Source organism: Cetorhinus maximus, chromosome 23 (genome assembly GCF_964194155.1).
Source record: "Cetorhinus maximus chromosome 23, sCetMax3.hap1.1, whole genome shotgun sequence".
In the NCBI taxonomy this organism is placed as follows: domain Eukaryota; kingdom Metazoa; phylum Chordata; class Chondrichthyes; order Lamniformes; family Cetorhinidae; genus Cetorhinus; species Cetorhinus maximus.
Genome location: NC_135901.1, coordinates 59998286 through 60021058, shown reverse-complemented (window position 1 = coordinate 60021058; position 22773 = coordinate 59998286). Strand labels below are relative to the sequence as shown.

General features: G+C 44.5%; 3 protein-coding genes across 6 annotated transcripts in view; 2 read left to right on the top strand and 1 right to left on the bottom strand.

Moving 5' to 3' along the window:
• The window catches only part of LOC144698328 (uncharacterized), a 694970-nt gene that overhangs the window by 608543 nt on the left and 63654 nt on the right, over nt 1-22773 (top strand). The gene's annotated exons all lie outside the window — the stretch shown is intronic.
• LOC144698345 (uncharacterized) overlaps nt 1-22773 on the bottom strand; it is a 44139-nt gene that overhangs the window by 20353 nt on the left and 1013 nt on the right. Inside the window, exon 3 of one of the 2 annotated variants that reach the window (XM_078570308.1) lies at nt 20640-21704. The exons of the other annotated variant lie outside the window; for it this stretch is intronic. Within the exon in view, the coding sequence (XP_078426434.1) occupies nt 21242-21595 (354 nt within the window). The 5' untranslated portion in view covers nt 21596-21704 and the 3' untranslated portion in view covers nt 20640-21241. Of the gene's footprint in view, nt 1-20639; nt 21705-22773 lie in introns of those variants that run through there. 2 annotated transcript variants of the gene reach the window in all.
• Nucleotides 6609-16103, top strand: LOC144697664 (uncharacterized). The gene is made up of 2 exons (XM_078569684.1): nt 6609-6968; nt 15351-16103. The coding sequence occupies exons 1-2, from the start codon at nt 6609-6611 to the stop codon at nt 16101-16103; spliced, it is 1113 nt and encodes a 370-aa protein (XP_078425810.1).

Sequence of the window (22773 nt, the reverse complement as noted above, 5' to 3'; positions counted from 1 at the left end):
AATGAGTGCCAGGAACTGTGAGGAAAATGAGAAAAGTGATGAAATTGTAACAATATTTAAAGACACTGATAACTGATAAGTAGCTCAATAATTAATCAGATTTCAAGACATAAAGTACAGATAACAAATTAATTTATCAGTAACTGAATTGAATTATTAATAATATCAGGTAGTGTGGGAGAATAAAATACATCTACAGGATAACAAAGGGTTAAGTGGTTAAACCATAGTGGAATACTACAACGAAGTCTCCTTGCACCGGTAGCAGACAAACCTGCGCTGTCAGCTATTGTGAAGGAAGAAAAACAAGTATCATAATCAAACTGCCAAGAGTCCTTGAAACAAAGTTAGGATGCCTGTTATCAGCACATGAGACAGGGCCTAGTCATGCTATCTGTTGTCTGTCCAGATGACTAGTTGCCAGATGGGCTTCTCAAGGTTTTGTGTAACTACTCAAGGTTTTTGCGTAATTATAAACTAAGACAGAACAATTTTATGCATGCCAAAGATAAAATTTCAATGTTATTAATTACGCATGCTTTTACTATAACTATGAATGTACTCTGATGCTTCCTCAGAGTGTCAGCTAGCTCCATTGTATGCTGCTGGGCTCTCCGTGATATCACGATTTAATAAAGGCTTCCGAGACAAACCTCCTGGGTCTGAGTGTTCACTCTGTTTTCCACGACAAATTGGCGACGAGGATGGGATCCGACTGAAGTCCAGTAACCTCAAATTGGAGAGGTGATTGAAATCCTGGGCCGTCGGATCTCTAAAAAAAGAACCCTCGTAGAGAAAGGGAGGAATAACTCTCCTAAGTTAGGGAGAGTACGAACTGCATCCTAGCTGAGAGGGGCATTGCAGTGAATTAGTGTCCCAGCTGAAAGGGGGACTGCCAGTAAAAGGGTAGCTACCGACCAAAGAGACTTAAGTGACCCAAAGAATCGGAGGACTTGTTAAGGAACTCTTAAACACCAGTGAGCGCATAGGGTAGGAAACGCGCCGCGCTGTTAATTGTGTTTTCTTTTCAGAAAAATGGGAGGTCACAACAGCAGAGCGGGCTCTGCCACTCCCCCCGCTTTGCAAAGTACTAAGAACAAACCGAAACTGGCGAAACCGGAGCTTAAATCAGGAACTTTGAAGATGGGCAAGAAAACGGAATGAAAAATGGATGGAGGTAAAAAAAAGTAGTAGTAGTATACCCAGGGGTTCGAGTCCCATGGAGGTGAAAAGTAAGTAATTTCTGTGTTTTCTTTTGTGTATATTATTAAGTAAAATGGGAAATATGACATCAAAGAAACCCCAGGTTCCCCCTTTGAAGGGAACTCCAAATGCATATATGTATGTCCATTACGGTCCTGAAATTGTCCAATATGTTTCTGATTGGGTTAAATGGACTCAAAGTAAAGGAGAGAGCTTCCCACTAGCTGGAACTTTTAATCGGGACAGATTTGAGCGCTTATAATATGTTTTAAGGGAGGTAGATAGTCCGCGACTGAATTTTCTGTAATTTAAAAAAAATTGAATTGATCTAAGTTACAAGAGCTGTTTGTGCTGAAGAGAGAGAGAAAGAGAGAGAGAGGGGGTACCCCTAGGGGGTTAATGAGCAATTGACAAGCAGCAGCAGAGAAAATGTGAGCTTTTGTCAGTTTGAAGGTCCCTATAGGTGGAGCCTTCAAGATCCCTTTATTCCCCTACTGCTACTCGAAGCTTCGTTTAGAGTTAAGTTCAATATTATAGGAGTATCGATACATACCTTTACATATGCGTTTGTTTGTGTGCAATGAAGCATTTGTATGTGAGCTTTAATGTGTTTTCTTCCCTGAATTGTCTTTTGTGTGTGTAGTTGGGCACTTTAGAGTCGAAAGCCCCATATTATATTAAAGGAAAAGTTTATTCAAATATTCCAAAGTTTTGAGTTGAGATTTCTGGCAAAAATCGTAATTTGAAGGTAGTGTCAAGATAAAACAGGGCTTGCCTTTGTTTGAGATGTTTGAGATGAACCCTTGTACCACCCGCTCGCAGACTAGTAGGGAATAACCCTCATCATCAGCTTCCAAGCTGATTGGGATTAATACATACGAGTTAGTATTCTAAAATTCTGAGAAAAAGAAATTACTTGAAATTCAGAAAGATTCTAGGAAAACGAAAAGACATAAACACAAGGTCTAGATAGTTCCAATGGATAAAAAGTGGTTTCTTCTGAAGAAATGAATATTAAAGGAAATCTGCTTTCCAAAAGCACTGGAATTTGAATTTGGGACAATCTTGAGATGTAAAGTGCAGTGTAATTTAACAGGTTACTTTTGAATCACTAGGATGCTATCTAAGATAAAGAATGTGTCGATAAACATACGGAAATTATAACTTGGATATAAATCATTACACATGAAAAAGAAGTTGTTTTAATTCTGATAGTGTAAATTACAGTTCTTACAAAGTTTAAAAATTTGAGGTTTGGTTCTTGATAAAGTTCTCAAAAGGGAATTTTCATTTTAAAAGGTCTGACAACAATTGGCACTAATTCAAATGCTGCAAGCTTTTGTGTTTGTAAGTCTGTTCCCAAAATATGAAGCTAAGCTCAAGACCTTGGCAAAGTTTGGCAGAAATCCATTTTTTGGCCGAGTTAATGAATCTGGGATAATTCTAAAAGAAAAGGGTCAGATACAATTTAGTGGGTTACTTTTAAGACAATAAAATCTTTGAGAAGAAGAAAAGGAAGCAAAACATGTCAATACCTGATTTCTGTTTTTAAAACTGTTATGAGAATATTTTAAAGTCTCTCCAGGCAACCTGAACAAGATAAGATGGGAGCTGTTGCAAGTGTAAACTGGTATGAGGAAAGTAGGAGAATTAGTCAGGGAAAGAGGACATAATGTACAAACTGTTTTAAGGGAAATGAATTTGATAATCTGGCCATCAACTGAGGCATTGGAACTGCACAGGGGGAGATAAGCAAAGATCTAGGGCAGAGGTCCCTGTTGAAATGGAATAGTTAATATGGCCTAAAGAGTAAGGAAACATTTTAAACAATCAAGACAATAGAGAAACTGAACTCAAGAGAATCTTAGGAGGATCATGGTCAGGAAAGAAAACTTAGAGGTAAAACTATGAGGAATCTGTAGTTCAGGAATTGAAATGTAAGGAGAAATAATACTTAACAACAATTTACCACAAGATAGATATAGGTAAAGGGAAAGCTGGAAAAAGGCTAAATAGATGTATTACTGACTATATTAATGTGCCTGTGAGCTACAAAAAGTAAAACCATAGGATTAACACCTTGATTACAGGCAGAGTTAAGTGGTTCCCAGAGAGAACCATCACTGGAAGTGAAGATACTGAGCCATTGAAAGATAGGATAAGAAGGTGCATTGTAGAGTTGTTTAAGGAATTGAGGTCTGACATGAGACAGCAGCAGGAGAGAGTAAACTGGAAGGAGTGGGAGTGCCTAACCAGATGGATTCAGATCAGGGAACTAATTTCACAGGGAGAGTCATTAAAGAAGTGTGTAATCTTATGGAGATTAAACAGAAATTCCATATACCTTACCACCCCCAGAGTCCAGGGATGGTGGAAAGGATGAACTGAACTTTAAAAAAAACATCAATCAAGAGACAGGGAACAGCCCAATATTCTAATGCACTGTGAGCTACCCCAAGCAAGACCGACAGGTTCACCCCATTTGAAATGATAACAGGAAGGGCCATGCAATTACCTGAAGGCATTATAGTAGGAGGTGTAGGGCCACTGAAATGAAAAATACTGGACAATGCAAGGGAATTAAGTAGGCAATTACATGAGTTGAGAGAGGAAGTTAGAGACTGACAGATGATTAAGAATATGGAAACAGGCAAATCCAAAGAGCAACAACGGACCCCTCCAAGTGGGGAATAAGGTGATGGCTAGGGTGAGCTCGGAGGGAACAGACACGGACCATACGAGGTAATTATGACAGGTGATACATGCGCACTTGTAGATATGAGAACGAGAGCCAATGTTAATGTCTCCACAGATCTACGATCCTGGTCGTGGGCCTATCAGTACTGGCAACAAGGTCGAGGATCATCACTGCTCATCCCGCACCGCAGGAGGAACTTTGGTACAGCATGGACAGTGCCGAATGCGACACGCAACGGGGAATGATAAATGTAACAGTAGGAGAACAAGTGCTTTCAAATTGTAGCAAGGGTTTGCTTCAGATCGAGCATGGGAGGTCCGCCACTACCCAGCCACCTCCCACCTCTACTTTCACAGTCTGAGTAGAGATAATTGAAGCCCCTCAAACCACACTGACTGATCCATCTTGTCCGACTAAGCATCCAGGACCGACGAATGGTTTGGTACTGGTTAATCAGAAGTTTTGTATGATAATGTACACCATGAGCTGGTACCCATAGTCTTGAATGTATCCGGTGTCGTCCTGCCCCAATGGTGCTCAACCCATACCCAAGCACTCTATACAGCTCTGACGCGCCAGTTTACGACTGAAGCAGTTCAGTTCAGTGGCGAGATGCGATCAGGGTTGGGAGGGAACCGCGTTAAGCGCAGCCTGATAAATGATGCCACTATGATATTCAATATAGGGACATCATTGGTTAATCCAAAGTCTGGCTACCGTGCTCGAAAGTCATGCGGGGACTATCAATAAATTAATTGAAATAGGGAAACATATTTCAGACGAAGCGAGCAGAAATGATGTATGCAACACCTATGGATCTTGGGCACTGGAACAAGCCCAAGAAAATTTAAGACTGACTAAAGAAGGGGTAGTCCCTTTATGGGTAACTAATGAGCATTTATTGAATTTCTCATGACACAAGAATCATGACTTGACCGGTTGCCAGCTCAGAAGTTTAACACGTGTATGTAGAATGAATGTTGAATGTATAGTGAATAGTAATATGCTAATATGCATTGTATTAGTAATACCTGTTATACCTATGTCAATGACATAACCCAGGCAAGACGCCCACAGTGACTGCTGGTACGGGACCCCAGCCATGGGGCCCATTGGTACACCTACAAATGGACTTTATACAAATGCCTAAATGTACGGGATATAATTATGTTTTGGTTCTAGTATGTTTGTTCTCGCGATGGGTGGAGGTGTATCCCACCCGACGAAATGATGCTGTTGTTGTTGTAAAATTGTTGTTCATTTTACTGCTAAAGTGATAAAGGAACTGCTGAAGGCCTTACAATGCAACCATCACCTGTCCTGCCCATACCACCCCCAGTCTACTGGGGCAAAATGATATTCTGAAAAACAAACTAGCTAAATTATGTGAAGAAACCAGTTTGAAAGGGCCTGAAGCTCTACCCTTGGTGCTCATGACTATGTGCTCTCACCCTAACTGTCTCAAAAGCTTGCATATACAGGTAGTAGAAGCTCAGAAAAAGCCCACCGTTGAAGACTGCCATCAATACCAGCCGGGGACCTAGTCCTAGTAAAGACCTTCAGGTGAAAGAACTGTTTGGAACCTTGATGGGAAAGGCCTTTCCAAGTCCTACTCACCATCCATATGGCCGCAAAGGTTGAAGGACGCCCTTGTGGATCCACGCATCGCACATCAAGCGGACGCTGACCTCGGACGGAAGTGCTTGTGCAAGAACTTTAACTGAGCCGTCAGAATGCTGACTCTGATTTGGATCCTGTCCTGCGTGGTCCTTGCGGGGGCATGGAATACCAATTCTGCGGTTCAACGAATGCAGGCCATAGCCTCGCAAGTTAATCGGACTAAATGTTGGATTTGTGCTCATTTTCCTCTGTGGAAGACAGCAGCTGAATTGCATGAGAGGGTGGAAAGGATCCTACCTTGTGCTGCTAACAACTTGAACGGCCCTGAAGATTACAGGGAGGAAGATTGGGTCCACGCCACTCATTGTAAAAAACATTGTCTGGCCGTCTGATAACCGTCATTATCAGTGAACTAATTTGCATTATGTATCGGATACTGCCTTTTGCTATATTCTGTCTTTTGGCTATATTTTGAGGGGGGTACCCAAAGGATTCCCAACACTTTTTGTCTCTATGCCGCACCTATGCTAGAGAGGTAGGACAGGGTGCCTGTTGGATATGTGCCCAGACTCCCCAACATGGGGGAGAGACGGGTAATTGGCGTGCTGTTCCCCTAAATGACACTGAGTATGCTGACGTTCGAACTTTTGATATTGTAACACTGCAGCACAATATGTTTAGGGGTTGGTTCCGTCGCTCTCCACCTGCCAATGGGTGGAACTATACAGAACATGGGATTAGAATTAGATCCCCACTAGAGCTGGTAAACGCCACCTGCTGGTGTTCCAGCCTTACACTCAGCACTTATGATCTGGGACGAAGCTCCTGTCATACTACGGTATCATACATCTTTGGCCTATCTGTCCGAAAGCCCGTCGGTGCTGAACATCCACCAGACCATCTTAATGGTACATATTGGGTTTGTGGAGATAAAGCTTACCCCTGGTTGCCTGGGATGCCTCAGCTGTCCTTTTTCTCTAACATGTCTGTAGGAAATTCGGAAAAGAACAAAACCACTCCCACCTGGAGTGGTTGTTGCTACCTAACATACTTAAATCCCTATCTTCGCCATATAGGTAAATCAGATATGCACCCACATCGGTGCCTACATCGCCGTGGCATCTCGGAATCTGAACGATTCTGGATGATTGCTTTGCCCCCTTATGGATCGGCTCGTAATTCACGTGAAATTATCAACCTGGCAGCTGCGCTTGAAAAAGTCGCTAATTCGACGGCTGATGCTCTGATTAAAACACAGAAGCAGATCTCAGCCAGTACCACTGAAATGATAGCATTACGCCTAACTGTATTACAAAACAGGATGGCCCTTGACTTCCTTCTAGCTGAAAAAGGTGGAACTTGTGCTATGATAGGCTCAGAGTGCTGCACTTATGTCCCCGATGTCTCTGAAAATATCACTGACTTGGGAAAGCATGTCATGGACAAGGTACAAGAAATAAAGAAGGCTGGGGAAAGTTCGAGCGATTTTTATAAAAAAGATTCTCAGTGGTCTACAATACTAGGTTGGTTTTCCGGTTGGGGAAGTTGGTTGCTATACTTTTTAATTGGGATAATCGTAGCATGTATCATAGGGTGCTGTGCGTGTGTTACTTTACGGATTTGCTGCTCCCAGATTATCAATAGTGTCTCCACTGGATTAGGGGGTGCCCCAATCATTACCCAAATGATGCGCACTGACCCCAGCGAAGCCCACTGGTGGGGAGAGAAAGTTTACCCCGCCAGGGACCGGCCTTTTCCTCATGGTTATGAACCCCCGTATGATGATGAAGATATTATCCCTCACTGGTGTTAATCTAAAAGAAAAGATTAACAAGGAGGGACTGTGGAGGAATAAAATACGTGTGTAATTGGGAATGAAATAAAATACATGTATAATTGTGAATGAAATAAAATACACGTACAATTGTGAATGAAATACACGTATAATTGTGAATGAAATAAAATACACATATAATTGTGAATGAAATACACGTATAATTGTGAATGAAATAAAATACACATACAATTGTGAATGAAATAAAATACACGTACAATTGTGAATGAAATACACGTATAATTGTGAATGAAATAAAATACACGTACAATTGTGAATGAAATAAAATACACGTACAATTGTGAATGAAATAAAATACACCTATATTTGTGAGAGAAATAAACTTAAAATACATGTATAATGTAATTTACTGTAGACTGTCCCCAAACAGTCACGCAGCCAGCCCATAAATTAGCAAATCAAAGGGCCAGTGCTACCTTCCCAGACTAAGAGGCTCCGGATGTCAGATACGGTGGCAAAATCTAAGAGAAAAAAACTATTGTGTGTGCGCATTGCCCAGGATATGTAACCAATTATCACTGTCTATTTGCTAAACCATTGACATTGTCCTGTCTATTTGCTAAACCATTGACATTGTCCTGTCTATTTGCTAAACCATTGACATTGTCTTGTCTAATCGTTAAATCATTAACACTGATCGCTATCTTTTGAAACCATTTGAAACTATTGTAATTGCCCAAGTTTCTGTCACGAACCTTTTGCTATATCTATGTGTGTAAAGAGGTGGTAGGCAGAGACTGGTTCGTTCCATTGTATGTGACTCGGCTCTCCGTGATACCACGACTTTAATATAAAGACTTCCTAGACTATGCTTCAGTTCTGCCGAAGGGTCGTGAAGGCTCGAAACGTTAACTGATTTCTTCTCCACCGATGCTGCCAGACCTGCTGAGTTTTTCCAGGTAATTCTGTTTTTGTTCCAGGTTCTGAGTGTTCACTCCGTTTTTCCGCGACAGATTCTGTGGTGACAAGTGGTCCTGGTGTTTTTATCTGAGACAGGCCTCAGCCCAGTCATTTGCCCCGAGTGTTGATGTGATGGTTCAAGCGAAGAGATGCCGGGTACTGGGAGCAGCAGGAACAATAAATAAAACCGAGGTGTCAGTAAATACTGATATAGTTTATTTGTATCTAGTTCCATTTTTATAAATTCTGCTGAATGTGGCCCTCGCCCATTGTCAGGATATTGGATCAGAGCCACCATGGAAAATGAATTTGACACCGGTGAGATAGACAATGTCAACCGGATCCTCAGTATCTCTGTAACCTCCTCCAGCCTCACAACCCTTCCTGTAAATACAAGGTGTTGTTCTTGGATTACACCCTGAAATAGACAATGTAATTATATTTTATTTTAACCTTTATTCTTCGAGTAACGTATCTCCGGCCCCCTCCCACAACTCTTTCTCCGGTACATCGATGATTACTTCGGTGCTGCTTCATGCTCTCGTCGGGACCTGGAAAAATTTATTAATTTTGCTTCCAATCTCCACCCCTCCATCATTTTCACATGGTCCATCTCTGACACTTCCCTTCCCTTCCTTGACCTCTCTGTCTCAATTTCTGGTGATAGACTGTCCACCAATATCCATTACAAGCCTACCGACTCCCACAGCTACCTCGACTACAGCTCCTCACACACCGCTTCCTGTAAGGACTCCATTCCATTCTCTCAGTTCCTTCGCCTCCGTCGCATCTGTTCTGATGACGTTACCTTCAAAAACCGCCCTCACGCCTTCTCCTCCCTCCCAGAAACATGATAGGGTCCCCCTTGTCCTCACTTATCACCCCACCAGCCTTCGCATTCAAAGGATCATCCTCTGCCATTTCCGCCAACTCCAGCATGATGCCACCACCAAACACATCTTCCCTTCACCCCCCCCTGACGGCATTCCGTAGGGATCGTTCCCTCCGGGACACCCTGGTCCACTCCTCCATCACCCGCTACACCTCAACCCCCACCTATGGCACCTCCCCATGCCCACGCAGAAGATGCAACACCTGCCCCTTCACTTCCTCTCTCCTCACCGTCCAAGGGCCCAAACACTCCTTTCAAGTGAAGCAGCATTTCACTTGCATTTCCCCTAACTTAGTCTACTGCATTCGTTGCTCCCAATGCGGTCTCCTCTACATTGGAGAGACCAAACGCAAACTGGGCGACCGCTTTGCGGAACACCTGCGGTCTGTCCGCAAGAAAGACCCAAACCTCCCTGTCGCTTGCCATTTTAACACTCCACCCTGTTCTCTTGCCCACATGTCTGTCCTTGGCTTGCTGCTGCATTGTTCCAGTGAAGCCCAATGCAAACTGGAGGAACAGCACCTCATCTTCCGACTGGGCACTTTACAGCCTTCCGGGCTGAATATTGAATTCAACAACTTTAGATCTTAAACTCCCCCTCCCCCCATCCCCACCCCGTTTCTCCCCCTCCCTTTTTTTTCAATAATTTATATAGATTCTTCTTTTCCCACCTATTTCCATTATTTTTAAATCTAAAGCTAAAACTTTTTTAGTCTTTCCACCCCATCCCCACCAGAGCTGTACCTTGAGTATCCTGTCTTCCATTCTTAATTAGCACTTTTCTCAGACAATATCACCACCTTCAACACCTCTTTGATCCTTTTGTCTGTGACATCTTTTGATTACCTGCTCCTATCACTGCTTGCTTATCTCCACAATCACCACACCCTCAACTTCTCTCTCCCCCCGCCCCGCCCCCACCTTAGACCAGCTTATATTTCACTTTTCTCCTAACTATACTCAGTTCTGCCGAAGGGTCATGAAGACCCAAAACATTAACTGATTTCTTCTCCACCGATGCTGCCAGACCTGCTGAGTTTTTCCAGGTAATTCTGTTTTTGTTTTTATCTCTCTTCAGGTTGTTCTCAAGGTTGTGCAAGATGAAACTAAACAGTGATTAATATGTACTTCTTCCAATTTAGTTATTGTATTCATTGCTCACGATGCGATCTGCTCTACGTTGGGAAGACCAAACACAGATTGGGTGATCACTTTGTGGAACAACCTCCGTTCAGTCTGTCAGCTTGAACCTGAGCTTCCGGTCACTTGTCATTTTAATTCTCCGCCCCACTCCCACTCTGACCTCTCTGTCCTCGGCCTCCTGCAATGTTTCAATGAAGCTCAATGGGAGCTCGAGGAACAGCAGCTCATCTTTCAATTCGGCACTTTACAACCTTCCGGATTCAACATCGAGTTCAGCAATTTCTGCATTAACAGCGAGTTGTCAGGACCTGGAACATTCTACCTGGAAAGGTGCTGGAACCTGATTCTATCAGGAATTTTAAAAGGGAGTTGACAGGGATTTGGGATTGAGGAACTTACAGGGTTACAAACAGAAAATGGGTGTGTGGGACTAAACACAGCTGCTCTTTCAAAGAGACAGCACAAGCACAAAGGGTTGAATGGCCTCCTTCTGTGCTCTCAGTTTCAATGATTCTAGGAGTTGGCCATTTAGCCCCTCGAGTCTGTCCCACCATGCAATCAGATCACGGCTGATCTGTGACCCTTTGTCTCCTGTCCCTTGATTTATACCTTGTGTTAGGAAGGATCTATCAATGCCAGATTGAAACTGAACATTGATCAAGCATGAACTGCTAATTCAGGAAGAGAATTCCAAACTTCTCCCAACTTTACCTGAAGAAGATTTTCCTAATCTCACTCCTGAAAGGTCTGGCTCTAAGTTTTAGACGATGTTCCTCAGTCCTGGATTCCCCAACCAATGGAAATTGTTCCCCTCTATTTACCACACCATGTCCAATTTATATCATGAAAACTTCGAGAAAATCCTCCTCAATCTTCTAAATTCCAGGGAATACAAACCTCACCGTGAGATGATGAATATTAGCAGAATGAATAGGGTACTCAATGGTACAGTCCTAAAGGGTGTGTAGGGACTGGGGGACTTGGGGGCTGATGTGCATACACATTTGAAGGCGAAAGGACATATTGAGAGAGCAGTTCGCAAAATATATGAGATCATGGGCTTCATAAGCAGACTTAATGTGTATAAACGCAGGGAAAATAAGCTGACCCGTCATAAAGCTCTGGTTAGATCACAACAGGAGTATTGCATCCAGTTCTGGTCTCCACACTTTAGGAAAGGGGTGAGGGTCCTTGAGAGGATGCGGAGGAGATTTACCAGAATGGTTCCAGGAAAAAGGGAATTCGGTTACAAAGGGAGATTGGAGAAGCTGAAGTTGTTCTTCTTGGAGTTACAGAGTTGAGGGGAGATTGGATAGAGGTGAACAAGATTGTGACAGGTTAAGATAAGGTGGACAAAGAAAATGTTGATTCCATCTGGTGACGGTACAAAGATTAGGGGGACACAGATTGAAGGTTATAGGCAAACGATACAGGGCAAATGCAGGGAGGAATATTTTACACAACATGTGGTAATAACACAGAACTCACTGCCTACGAGCAGGCTGGAAGCAGACATGATAAATGCTTTAAAATTAAATTGGACCAGCATTTAAGAGAAATAAACATGCAGGGGGTTGAAGACACAGTGGGGCAATGAGACAGACTGGACTGCTCTACAGAGAGCTGGCATTGACTCAATGGGCTGAATGGCCTCTATCTGTGCTGTAATTACTCTGATGCATTTGTTTGACCACTCCTCATAATTTAACCCTTGGAGTCCAGTTGTTATTCAGGTACATCTGCACTGCTCTCCAACTAAGGCCAATATAGTCTATCCTTCCTAAAGTGTGATGCCCAGAACTGAACACAGTATTCCTGTCCTGATGAAAGGTCATGTTGACTCGAAATATTAACTCTGTTTCGCTGCACATATGCTGCCAGGCCTGCTGAGTACTTCCAGCATTTTTTTATTGTTATTACAGTGGTTCAGGTGCAGTCTAACCAGGATTTTGAAAATGTCGGTGCTTTTCCCACAAACAGAACAGACAAACTTTTTTCCTTCCACAATCAAAGTCCGATGATATTCAGGTCCTGAGGAATCGAATGACTCTGTTAGATTTTGATGTGAAGTTTGGTTTGAATTTCCCCGTCTCCAAATCCGTCCCATTGAAAACTCTGTACAAAGGAGACTATAAAAAATCCATCCCTGTCAGTCCAGGATAGAAATTAAGAGACAAACATTTCTCTGGGTTGGAGTTTGCTGTGTGTAAATCCTCCCCTTCTAACCCCCTGGAAAAGGAGTTTCCAAACACTGGGTGTAAACTGGGCTCCGGGAGTTTGTAATCCGGGTTTGGAGTCCTACACCGGGTGTTTGTGAATCCTCCCAGTCCACCCTCCGGCTCCATTCCTCTCCTGCACTCGGCCCTTTCTCAGCCGCTGGACTTTCAACCCGACCGCCTTGATCCCGATCCCCACACGCGCTGCGCATGCTCCAATTCAAGCCCGGCCACGCCCCTCATTCACTGCGATTGGCCGGAGGAACAGCCGCTCCCGCTGGTCCTCCAGTCCCGCCCCCTCTCCCTATTGGTCTGGAGCTGCCGTCAATCATGGTGAGCTGGAGCATGCGTAGAGCGTGAAATCAGGCGTGAAGAGAGCTGGTGCGAGCGGATTTAAAATGCGGGATTTACAAAGACCGAGCGCGGACTGAGAGCTGGAAAAAAAAACCCGTGACCATAGATAGGGCTGGCGGGTGAGTTGGGAGGCTTTATGAATTCACGGTCTCTGTCCTAAACCCTCAATAAGGAACCATCCTTCCAAACACAGATTAGGTAATTTCTCCGGAAGTAGGCCCGAGTTAACGGCCGCCAACTTTATAGGGGGCAAGGAGCAGCAGAGCGCATGTGCGGTCACCATCTTTATAGGGGGCAATGTGCAACAGGGAGCATGCGTGGGCGCCATCTTTACAGAGGCTGCAGGCCCGGATGAATGACCCGCAGGAAGGACAATAAATCAGAGATAGAGTTTGGTGTGAAATCAATGGGTTGTTGTAAAACAGGAGATCAGGGTAACAGTCAGAAACAACAACAACTTCTATTAACATCATAAATCATCCCAGTGAGCTTCACAGGGAAATTATAAAATGAAGTATAACATTCAGACACAGAAGGAGGTGACCAAAATACTTAAATAGTCGCTTGTTTGTACAGAATTTGATTATTAACGAAAAAAGAGACAAGCTGTCAAAGCTTTTCCTGTTGCACTCACCAGGACAGAAGCAAGAATCCCAAATTTCAAAGGGAACCACAATTTATACTGCACGAGAAAAGGGTGCTGATTGGTTGGCCCGTCGGCTCTGATTGGTTGTTGCCATGGACAATACAGCCAGGAGCTGTAATCCCCTCTGCTTTTGTTTAATTCCACAATAGGCCCCGTGCCTGGACTTGTTCCTTCTGTCTGCAGAGGACGGGTCCCTGTGGATGAACATACGTAGCTTCTAGCAAGTGTAAGTCAGCCACATTAAAAGCCTGACTGATAATTTTTGAAATTTGGTATTCTTCCCTCTATCCTGATGAGTACAAGATAAAGGGGGAAAGTGTGGTAGACAGAGGGAGAGAATCTCAGAGCTTGGGGTCGAGGGAACTGAAGGCACGGACACTAATGGTGGAGCAAATAAAACAGGGTACGCTAGAATTAGAGCAGTGCAGATATCATAGAGGGTTGTGGGTCTGCAGGAGCCACAGAGAGGAGGCCATTGGGGGATTTGAAAACAAGGATGAGAATTTTAAAATTGAGTTGCTCCTTGAACGGGAGCCAAGGAAGGTCAGGGAACGGGACTCGCTGTGAGTGAAGACACAGACAGCAAAAATATGGATGTCTTCAAGGTTACAGAGGGTAGAATGTGGGAGACCAGCCAGGAGTGTGTTGGAATGGTCGAGTCTGGAGATAAAAATGGCAGTGATAAGGGTTTCAGCAGCAGATGAGACACTCCTGAGACAGGGGTGAGGTCGGGTGATATTACGGAGGTAGAAACAGGCGATCTTAGTGATGGCACAGACATGAGGTCAGCAGCTCCTTTCGAGATCAAATTTAACACCGAGGTTGTGAACAGACTGGTTTAATCTCAGACTGTTCCCAGGGAGATGGATGGAGTTGGTACCTGGGAAATGGAGATTGGAGCAGGGACTGAAAACAGTGTCTTCAGTCTTCTCAGTGTTTAACTGGAGGAAATTAGTCATCACGAAGAGAAGCAGGAACCAGAATGGGGCATAAGACTGATCCCAGTTTTAACTCAGTTAGAGAGGGAGAGAAGGAAAGAAGGAAACCCTGGGAGGTTTGGAGAAACCACCTTCACAATCACTCATGAAACCTCCAGTAAGTTTTGGACACAAGGTTAACATCTGCTATTCTGTATGGTCGGTCAGGGGGTTTCAGATTAATGTTTTGTCACGAGTAATGACTGAAGTGAATGATGAAACATATTGTTATCTTCAGTTGTAGAAATCTGTTGAAAAGATACAAAAATAATTGTCCAAAACTCTGTTTGGATTTCAGCACCTGGAAGAGGGAGAGTGTGTAGGACGGGGATTTGCAGCTTTGAGGGAACAAGGGAGGAAAAAATGTTCCACAGAAACGAGAATTGTCTGTTCTGAATTTCTATCCTGTACTGACAGTGATGACTTTTGTAAACTCCTTTTACAGGGTATCGGAAGGAGAGGATTTACAGAGGGGGATCTTCAAACCAAACATCACTTCAAGATCTGACAGTCACTCGATTCAGCAGAACCTGAATATCATCAGTCTTTGAATGTGGAGGGAGAAATGTTTGTCAGTTCTGTCTGTGGGAAAAGATTTCAAACATCAGTGTGACTGGAAAAGCACCGAGACACACACACACCCGAATGAGAGTGTTCCAGTGAACTGACTGTGGAAAGAGCTTCAACCAGTTACACAGCCTGAAAAAACATCACACCTTTCACAGTGGGGAGAAACTGTACACGTGTTCTTTGTGTGGACTAGGCTTCAACTGATCATCGAACAGAGAGAGACACAGGGACACCTGGACCATGGAGAAACCGTGGAAATGTGGTGATTGTGGGAAGGGATTCAATCGTCCATCTGAACTGGAAATCCATCAACGCAGTCACACTGGGGAGAGGCCGTTCACCTGCTCCGAGTGTGGGAAGGGATTCACTCAGTTATCCACCCTGCTGAATCACCAGCGAATTCACACTGGGGAGAGACCATTCTCCTGCTCCGAGTGTGGGAAGGGATTCATTCAGTCATCAAACCTGTTGAAACACCAGCAAGTTCACAGTGGAGAGAGACCATTTACCTGCACGGTGTGTGGGAAAGGATTCACTGCATCCTCTGACCTGCTGACGCACCAGCGAATTCACACTGGGGAGAGGCCGTTCACCTGCTCCGAGTGTGGGAAGAAATTCACTCAGTCATCCAACCTGCTGACAGACCAGCGAATTCACACTGGAGAGAGACCATTCACCTGCTCCGAGTGTGGGAAGAAATTCACTCAGTCATCCAACCTGCTGAGACACCAGCGAATTCACACTGGAGAGAGGCCATTCACCTGCTCCGAGTGTGGGAAGAAATTTACTCGGTCATCCTATCTGCTGACACACCAGCGAATTCACACTGGGGAGAGGCCATTCACCTGCTCCAAGTGTGGGAAGGGATTCATTCAGCTATCCCACCTGCTAAGACACCAGCGAGTTCACACTGGGGAGAGACCATTCACCTGCTCCCAGTGTGGGAAGGGATTCACTCAGTTATCCACCCTGCTGAAACACCAGCGAATTCACAAAAGGAGAGGCCATTCCGCTGTACTTCCTGTGTAAAGAGATTCAGCCTTCATTCCACCTCAGTGTACGCCAGTGAATTCACATTGGAGAGAAAGTGTTCACCTGCTCCGAGTGTGGAAAGGGGTTCACTCATTTATCCAACCTGTTGACACACTAGCGAGTTCACACTGGGGAGATGCTGTTCACCTTCTCCGAATGTGGGTAGGGACTCACTTGGTCATCCCACCTGCTCAGACAGCAATGAGTTCACAAGTGACTGCAGGGGTTGGATTCTGTTGTTATTGCTGCTGTTAATCACATCCAGAACTGAACCATGTTCATTCTGACAGTTTTGGTTTGTTTCTATTGATGTTAACAATCCCTGTAACTGGGCTGAAGTTTAATATCTTGATGTCTGTTCAATAAATCAGTTTTGTTTCAAACTCTCAGAATGTCGAGTCCTTGATTTCTCCAGGATAAGAGGAGACTGATTAATGTCCTGTTCCCAACTGCTCCATTTTTGGATCTTGTCTCCTTCCTAACCCTAGATTTTTTCAGTTCTCACACCTTTGGTTACTCTCACGTATAAGTTCCAGCTCCCCACACCTCCCAGAGAGCCTTGGGATCCAGGGAAGTATCAGTGTTAAAAACAGAAAATGCTGGAACTAACCAATACTTTTCCAAATGCCAATTGATTTTCTCCTGGATCATTGGCTCCAGCTTTTCCCCAACATTGATGTGAAGCTGATTGTCCTGGAATTGCTGTGTTTTTGAACAGGGGTGTAACATTTACAATCTGTCAGTCCTTTGACACCACCACTATATAAGGAGGATTGGAAGATTGTGACCAGAGCCTCCACAAGTTCCATGTGAAGGATGCTGTCTCTGACAGTGCAGCAGTCCCTCAATGTCACCCTGGAGTGTCAGCCTAGATAATGTGCTCAGGTTTATTAATATTTCCTCTTGTTATTGATGTGGGTCATTAAGAAACAATGGACTCTTATGATGTCATCCAGTCCCAGTGCGATGATGTCATCCAGTCCCAGTGCGATGATGTCATGAAGACTATTAAATACCAGCGGAGCCTTAGTGGTGAAAACAGTTTTCGAGATGGCAGCAAGTCCATTACTGATAGATCAGCAAATGGAATTAATGGGAAAGAATGTGAGGCAGCTCATGAACATCAGGAATAGTGTTGTAAATTATGAAGATGAGAAACATGTACAGTATATGTCCCATCTCTCGACACTCTGCCCCATCTCCCGACGCTCTGCCCCATCTCCCGACACTCTGCCCCCATCTCCCGACACTCTGCCCCCATCTCCCGACACTCTGCCCCCGTCTCCCGAGCAGCCTGTCTCTACCTCTGCTGAACCCACACAGGATGCACCATGTTGAAACCAGAGGAAAGGACTGGGTGAGAAATTGTAAATCACCAAGGGTGTGCACATGGGGGTTTGACCAAATATTAAGTTTCCTGTTTTTAACAATGAAACTTAAAACGCATTGATTGGAACCACTTCCAGCTCTTGTCCATTCTGACATCCCGTGGGCCAGCTCACCCTCTCACTGGGTTCATGCTGAATGTCAATCCAGGCTGGGAGCCATTGGGTGGATGGGCAATGGGTGGATGAGTGGGTGAAGGAATGTTCAGTTCACAGGGAGGGGATTGGGGGAGGGGGGTTGATGCTGGTGGTGGGAAGTGTTCATTCTGAAGGAGTCCCACCTGAAACAGTGACCACTAACTTATCACTTTCCAATGGTGATTGACCTGCGGTGTATTTCCCCAGATTTGTTCTGTGCAGTATTTCAATGTTTATGTATTTTTTATCTTTGCGAAAACATGTTCTTGTTCTGACACTGAAATCCAGCGGATTTTAACTCTTGTTAAGTTCAATCTCCATCGAGTGCACAGGAGGACTCAACTGGTCCAAACTTTTTCTGGTATCAATAAACAAAAATCCTACAAGATGTTTATTTGGGGATTTGTTTTTCTCTGAGACGGTCAAACTATGACCCAAAGTTCAGATTTGGGCTTTGAGCCCGGGCTATGGGGCCCACATACATGGAGCACCATTACCAGATGTCCTTCATCCCCGATTTTAATCACCCCATCATTGGTGGCCGGGCCTTCAGCTGCCTGGACCCTGAGCTGTGGAATTTCCACCCTAAACCTCTCCACCTTTCTCATTCACTTTCCCCCTTTCAGACACTCCTTATAACTGACCTCCTTGACCAAGCAGTTGGTCATCTGACCTAATACGTCCTTATGCCCCTGTGAAACTTCTTGGGACAATTAGAAGCTCGATATAAATATAATTTGTTGCACTTGTTGATGTAATTCAGTCAGACCTGATCACTTATTGAGTCTGTATGAATGTAACTCAGATAGACACAGCTTGTGTCATAGTTCAGTGAGACCTGATCACTTACTGAATGAGTCTGTATCAATGTAACTCGTATAGACACAGCTTGTGTCATAGTTCATTGAGATCTGATCCCTTAATGAGTGAGTGAGTCTGTATCAATGTAACACGTATAGACACAGCTTGTGTCATAGTTCAGTGAGATCTGATCACTCACTGAGTGAGAAAGTCTGTATCAATGTAACTCGTATAGACACAGCTTGTGTCATAGTTCAGTGAGATCTGATCCCTTAATGAGTGAGTGAGTCTGTATTAATGTAACTCAGATAGACACAGCTTGTGTCATGGTTCAGTGAGATCTGATCACTCACTGAGTGAGAGAGTCTGTATCAATGTAACTCAGATAGACACAGCTTGTTGGAACAGACCTGGGGAGAAAGAGGCTCTGAATTAATCACTGGATTTTCTGTTCTCCACAGTTGGGAAAAAGGTGATTCTTTCCAAACATCCAAATGACAAATGAAGTCATTAAAGATGATTTGTTGTTTTGAGCTGAATTATTTGGTAGAATTAGAGTGAAGGAGTGGGATTGACCCACAGGCTGAGTCACCACTTTAAGGACAGGAAGAGAGAGAATCTGGAGAGGGGAAAAGAATTAGTGAATTAGTAGGTGACTGGGCACTGAATCTGGAACAATGAGCAGAGAGGGGGAGGAGTGTGTGGGACAGGGATTTATAGATTTGGGGGAATGAAAGGAGAACGAATATTCCATAGAAACTAGAATTGTCTGTTCTGAGTTTCTAACCGGTACTGACAGTGTTGACTTTTGTAAACTGTGTTTACAGGGGATTAGAGGGAGAGGATTTTCAGATGGGGAAACTCAAACCAAAAATCTCAATAAGATCTTATAGAATCACTGAATGCATACATGACCAGCCTTTGAGTATGGAAGGAGAAATGTTTGTCTGTTCTGCCTGTGGGGAAGATTCACATCATAATTTGACTGAAAACTCACGAACACACAGACACCCGAGTCAGAACATATGTCAGGGTCAAACCTGACATCACTTCTGCAAAAAGTCTGGTTTAGTCTCAGACAGTTGCCAGGGAGAGGAATGGAGTTGGTATCTAGGGATTGAAAACAATGGCTTCGGTCTTCCCAATATTTAATTGGAGGAAATTTCTGCACATCCACCATTGAATATCAGACAAACAGTCTGATAATTTAATAAAAGTGGAGAAGTGGAGAGAGGTGGTGGTGAGGTAGAGCTGGGCACTGTCAGTGTACATGTGATAACTGACACTGTGTTTTCAGATGATGTCGCTGTGGGGAGAATGTTGATGAGAAATAAGAGGATGCCAAGGCTGGATCCTTTGGGGACACCAGAGACAACTGTGGGAGTGGGAAGGGAAGACATTACAAGTGATTCACTGACGATGGTTAGAAAGAGAAGAATGGAACCAGGAGGGAGCAGCCCCACCCAGCTAGATGACAGTGGAGAGGTGTTGGAGCAGAATGGTGTGGTCAACCTTGTCAAAGGCTGCAGACACATCGAGAAGGATGAGAAGGGATAGTTTGCCTTTGTCTCAGTCACATAGGATGTCACTATTGGCTTTGATCAGAGCTGTTTCAGTACAGTGGCAGGGGCAGAAACCTGATTGGAGGGATTCAGACAGGGAGTTCTGGGAAAGATGGGCACGGATTTGGGAGGTGTGAACATGTTTGAGGAGTTTGGAGAGGCAAGGAAGGTTGGAGATGGGACAGCAGTTTGCAAGGACAAAGCCAAAGGTTTGTTTATTGACGAGGGCTTGATGATGTCAGATTTGAAGGAGAGAGGGACAGTAACTGAAGAGAGAGAACCATTAACAATCTCAGTGGACATGGGGAAGTTGGGTGACCAGCAGTTTAGTGGGAATAGGGTCAATGGAGCAGGAGGTGGGTCTCATGGACAAGATGAGCACCGAGGTGGCATGAGAGGAAATGGGAGCGAAACTAAAGAAAGATGTGGGTTCAGGGCTCAGACAAGGGGGAACTTTAGAGACAGTTTGTCCCGGTGGGTTAGTGGAACGGAGGGAAGCAGCAGAGGCAGCTGATCGGATTGTTTCAATCTTAGTGACAAAGAAGCTCCATGAGCTCCACACACTTGTTGTTGGAGGTGAGGATGGAGGAGACAGGGGGAGAGGGAGAGCCCTTCAAAAGGAACTAATTTGTATGTTTAACACGGAGCTGATTTATTTGACTTTATTCAGAATATTAACAGCTATAACTGGGTTGGAGTTTATTAACATTAGTAGAAAAAGACCCCAATCAACATGGTTCAGTCCAGGACGTGATCAACAGCAAAATCCATTCACTGTTGTCACTTGTGAATTTGCTGGTGTCTCAGCAGGTGGGATAACTGAGTAAATCCCTTCCCACACTCGGGGCAGGTGAACGGTCTCTCCCCAGTGTGAACTCACTGGTGTGTCAACAGGTTGGGTAACTGAGTGAATCCCTTCCCACACACGGGGCAGGTGAATGGTCTCTCTCCGCTGTGAACTCGCTGGTGTACTGTGAGTTGAGATGACCACCTGAACCCAGTCCCGCATTGAGAACACCTGAATGCTTTTATAGCACTTCCCGCAGTCTGAGCATTTGAATGGTCTCTCCCCAGTGTAAATTCGCTGGTGTTTCAGCAGGTTAGTTGACTGAGTGAATCCCTTCCCACACACTGAGCAGACGAATGGTCTCTCCCCAGTGTGAACTTGCTGGTGTGCCAGCAGGTCAGATGTCGGAGTGAATCCTTTCCCACACGTGGAGCAGGTGAACGGTCTCTCCACAGTGTGAAGTCACTCATGTTTCAGCAAGTTGAATAGCTGAGTGAATCCCTTCCCACACATGGAGCAGGTAAATGGTTTCTCCCCAGTGTGAACTTGCTGGTGTGTCAGCAGATGGGATGAATAAGTGAATCCTTTCCCACACATGGAGCAGGTGAATGGTCTCTCTCCGGTGTGACTGTGCCGATGAGTTTCCAGTTCAGACGGGTAATTGAATCCCTTCCCACAGTCCCCGCATTTCCATGGTTTCTCCCAATTCTCACTGCATTTATGTTTTGACAGAGTAGATGATTGACTGAAGCCTCGTCCACACACAGAACACGTGTACGGTTTCTCCCCACTGTGAACGGTGATTTTTCCTTCCATGTTCAAAATCCGATGATATTCAGGTTATGATAAATTGGGCGACTCCGTCAGATCCTGATGTGATGTTTGGTTTCAGTTTCCTGACTGCAAATCCTCCCCTTCTAACACCCTGTGGAATTGATTTAAAACAGAAAAAAGGGAGTGAGAGAGAACCCACAAAAACACAAAGGCAGGTTGTGAAATTGAGCTGAATGAATCTGGGAATTTGTGGGGCCGGCACGAGGAAAAAGTGACCATGAAAACTGCTGGATTGTCATAAAAACCCAACTGGTTCACTAATGTCCTTCAGGGAAGGGAACCTGCCACCCGGTCTGGGCCTACACAAGACTCTGGGGTCAATAATAAAACAAGTGTTAGGGGCAGCAGGAGACCACATGGCCCTTCAAGTCTGCTCCATCATTCAATACGATTGTGGCTTCTCTTGGGCTTCAACTACACTTTCCCGCCCACTCCCCATATCCCTCGACTCCCAGAGAGACCAAAAATCTCCCCATCTCAGCCTGAAATATATTCAATGATGGAGCATCCACAACTTGCTGGGCTGGAGAATTCTATGTGACAGAAGAAGAAAAGGAGAGAGAGAGAAAGTCAGAGAGAGGAGTGGGAGAGGCAGGGGGTGAGGACAGGGCTTTTCATAGGCCTACAAATAAACCAGAACTTTGACAGAATCTCCCAAACCTTCAACCTCTACGCCCGAGAAGGACCAGGGTAGCAGGTGTTTGTGAACACCATCACCTCCAAGTTCCCCTCCAAGTCACACACCGTCCTGACTTGTCTGACATCCAGTACTGGATGAACAGAAATTTCCTCCATTTAAATATTTGGAAGATTGAAGCCATTGTCTTCAGTCCTCACTGCAAAATCTACTCCCTAGACAGCGACTCCATCCCTCTCCCTGACAACTGTCTGAGACTGAACCAGACTGTTCACAATCATGGTGAAATATTTCACCCCAAGATGAGCTTCCAACCACATATCCACATCATCACCAAGACCGCCTATTTCCACCTCAGTAACATCGCCCGACTCCACCCCTTATTTTTAAATTCCTGTATGGCTGCTCCCTGTTGCTGAAATCTCCTCCAGCATCACAACACTTGAAGATATCTGTGCTCCTCTAATTTGGCATACTGAGTGTTCCTGATTTCTATTGTTCCACATTCGTGCACATTCTGTCA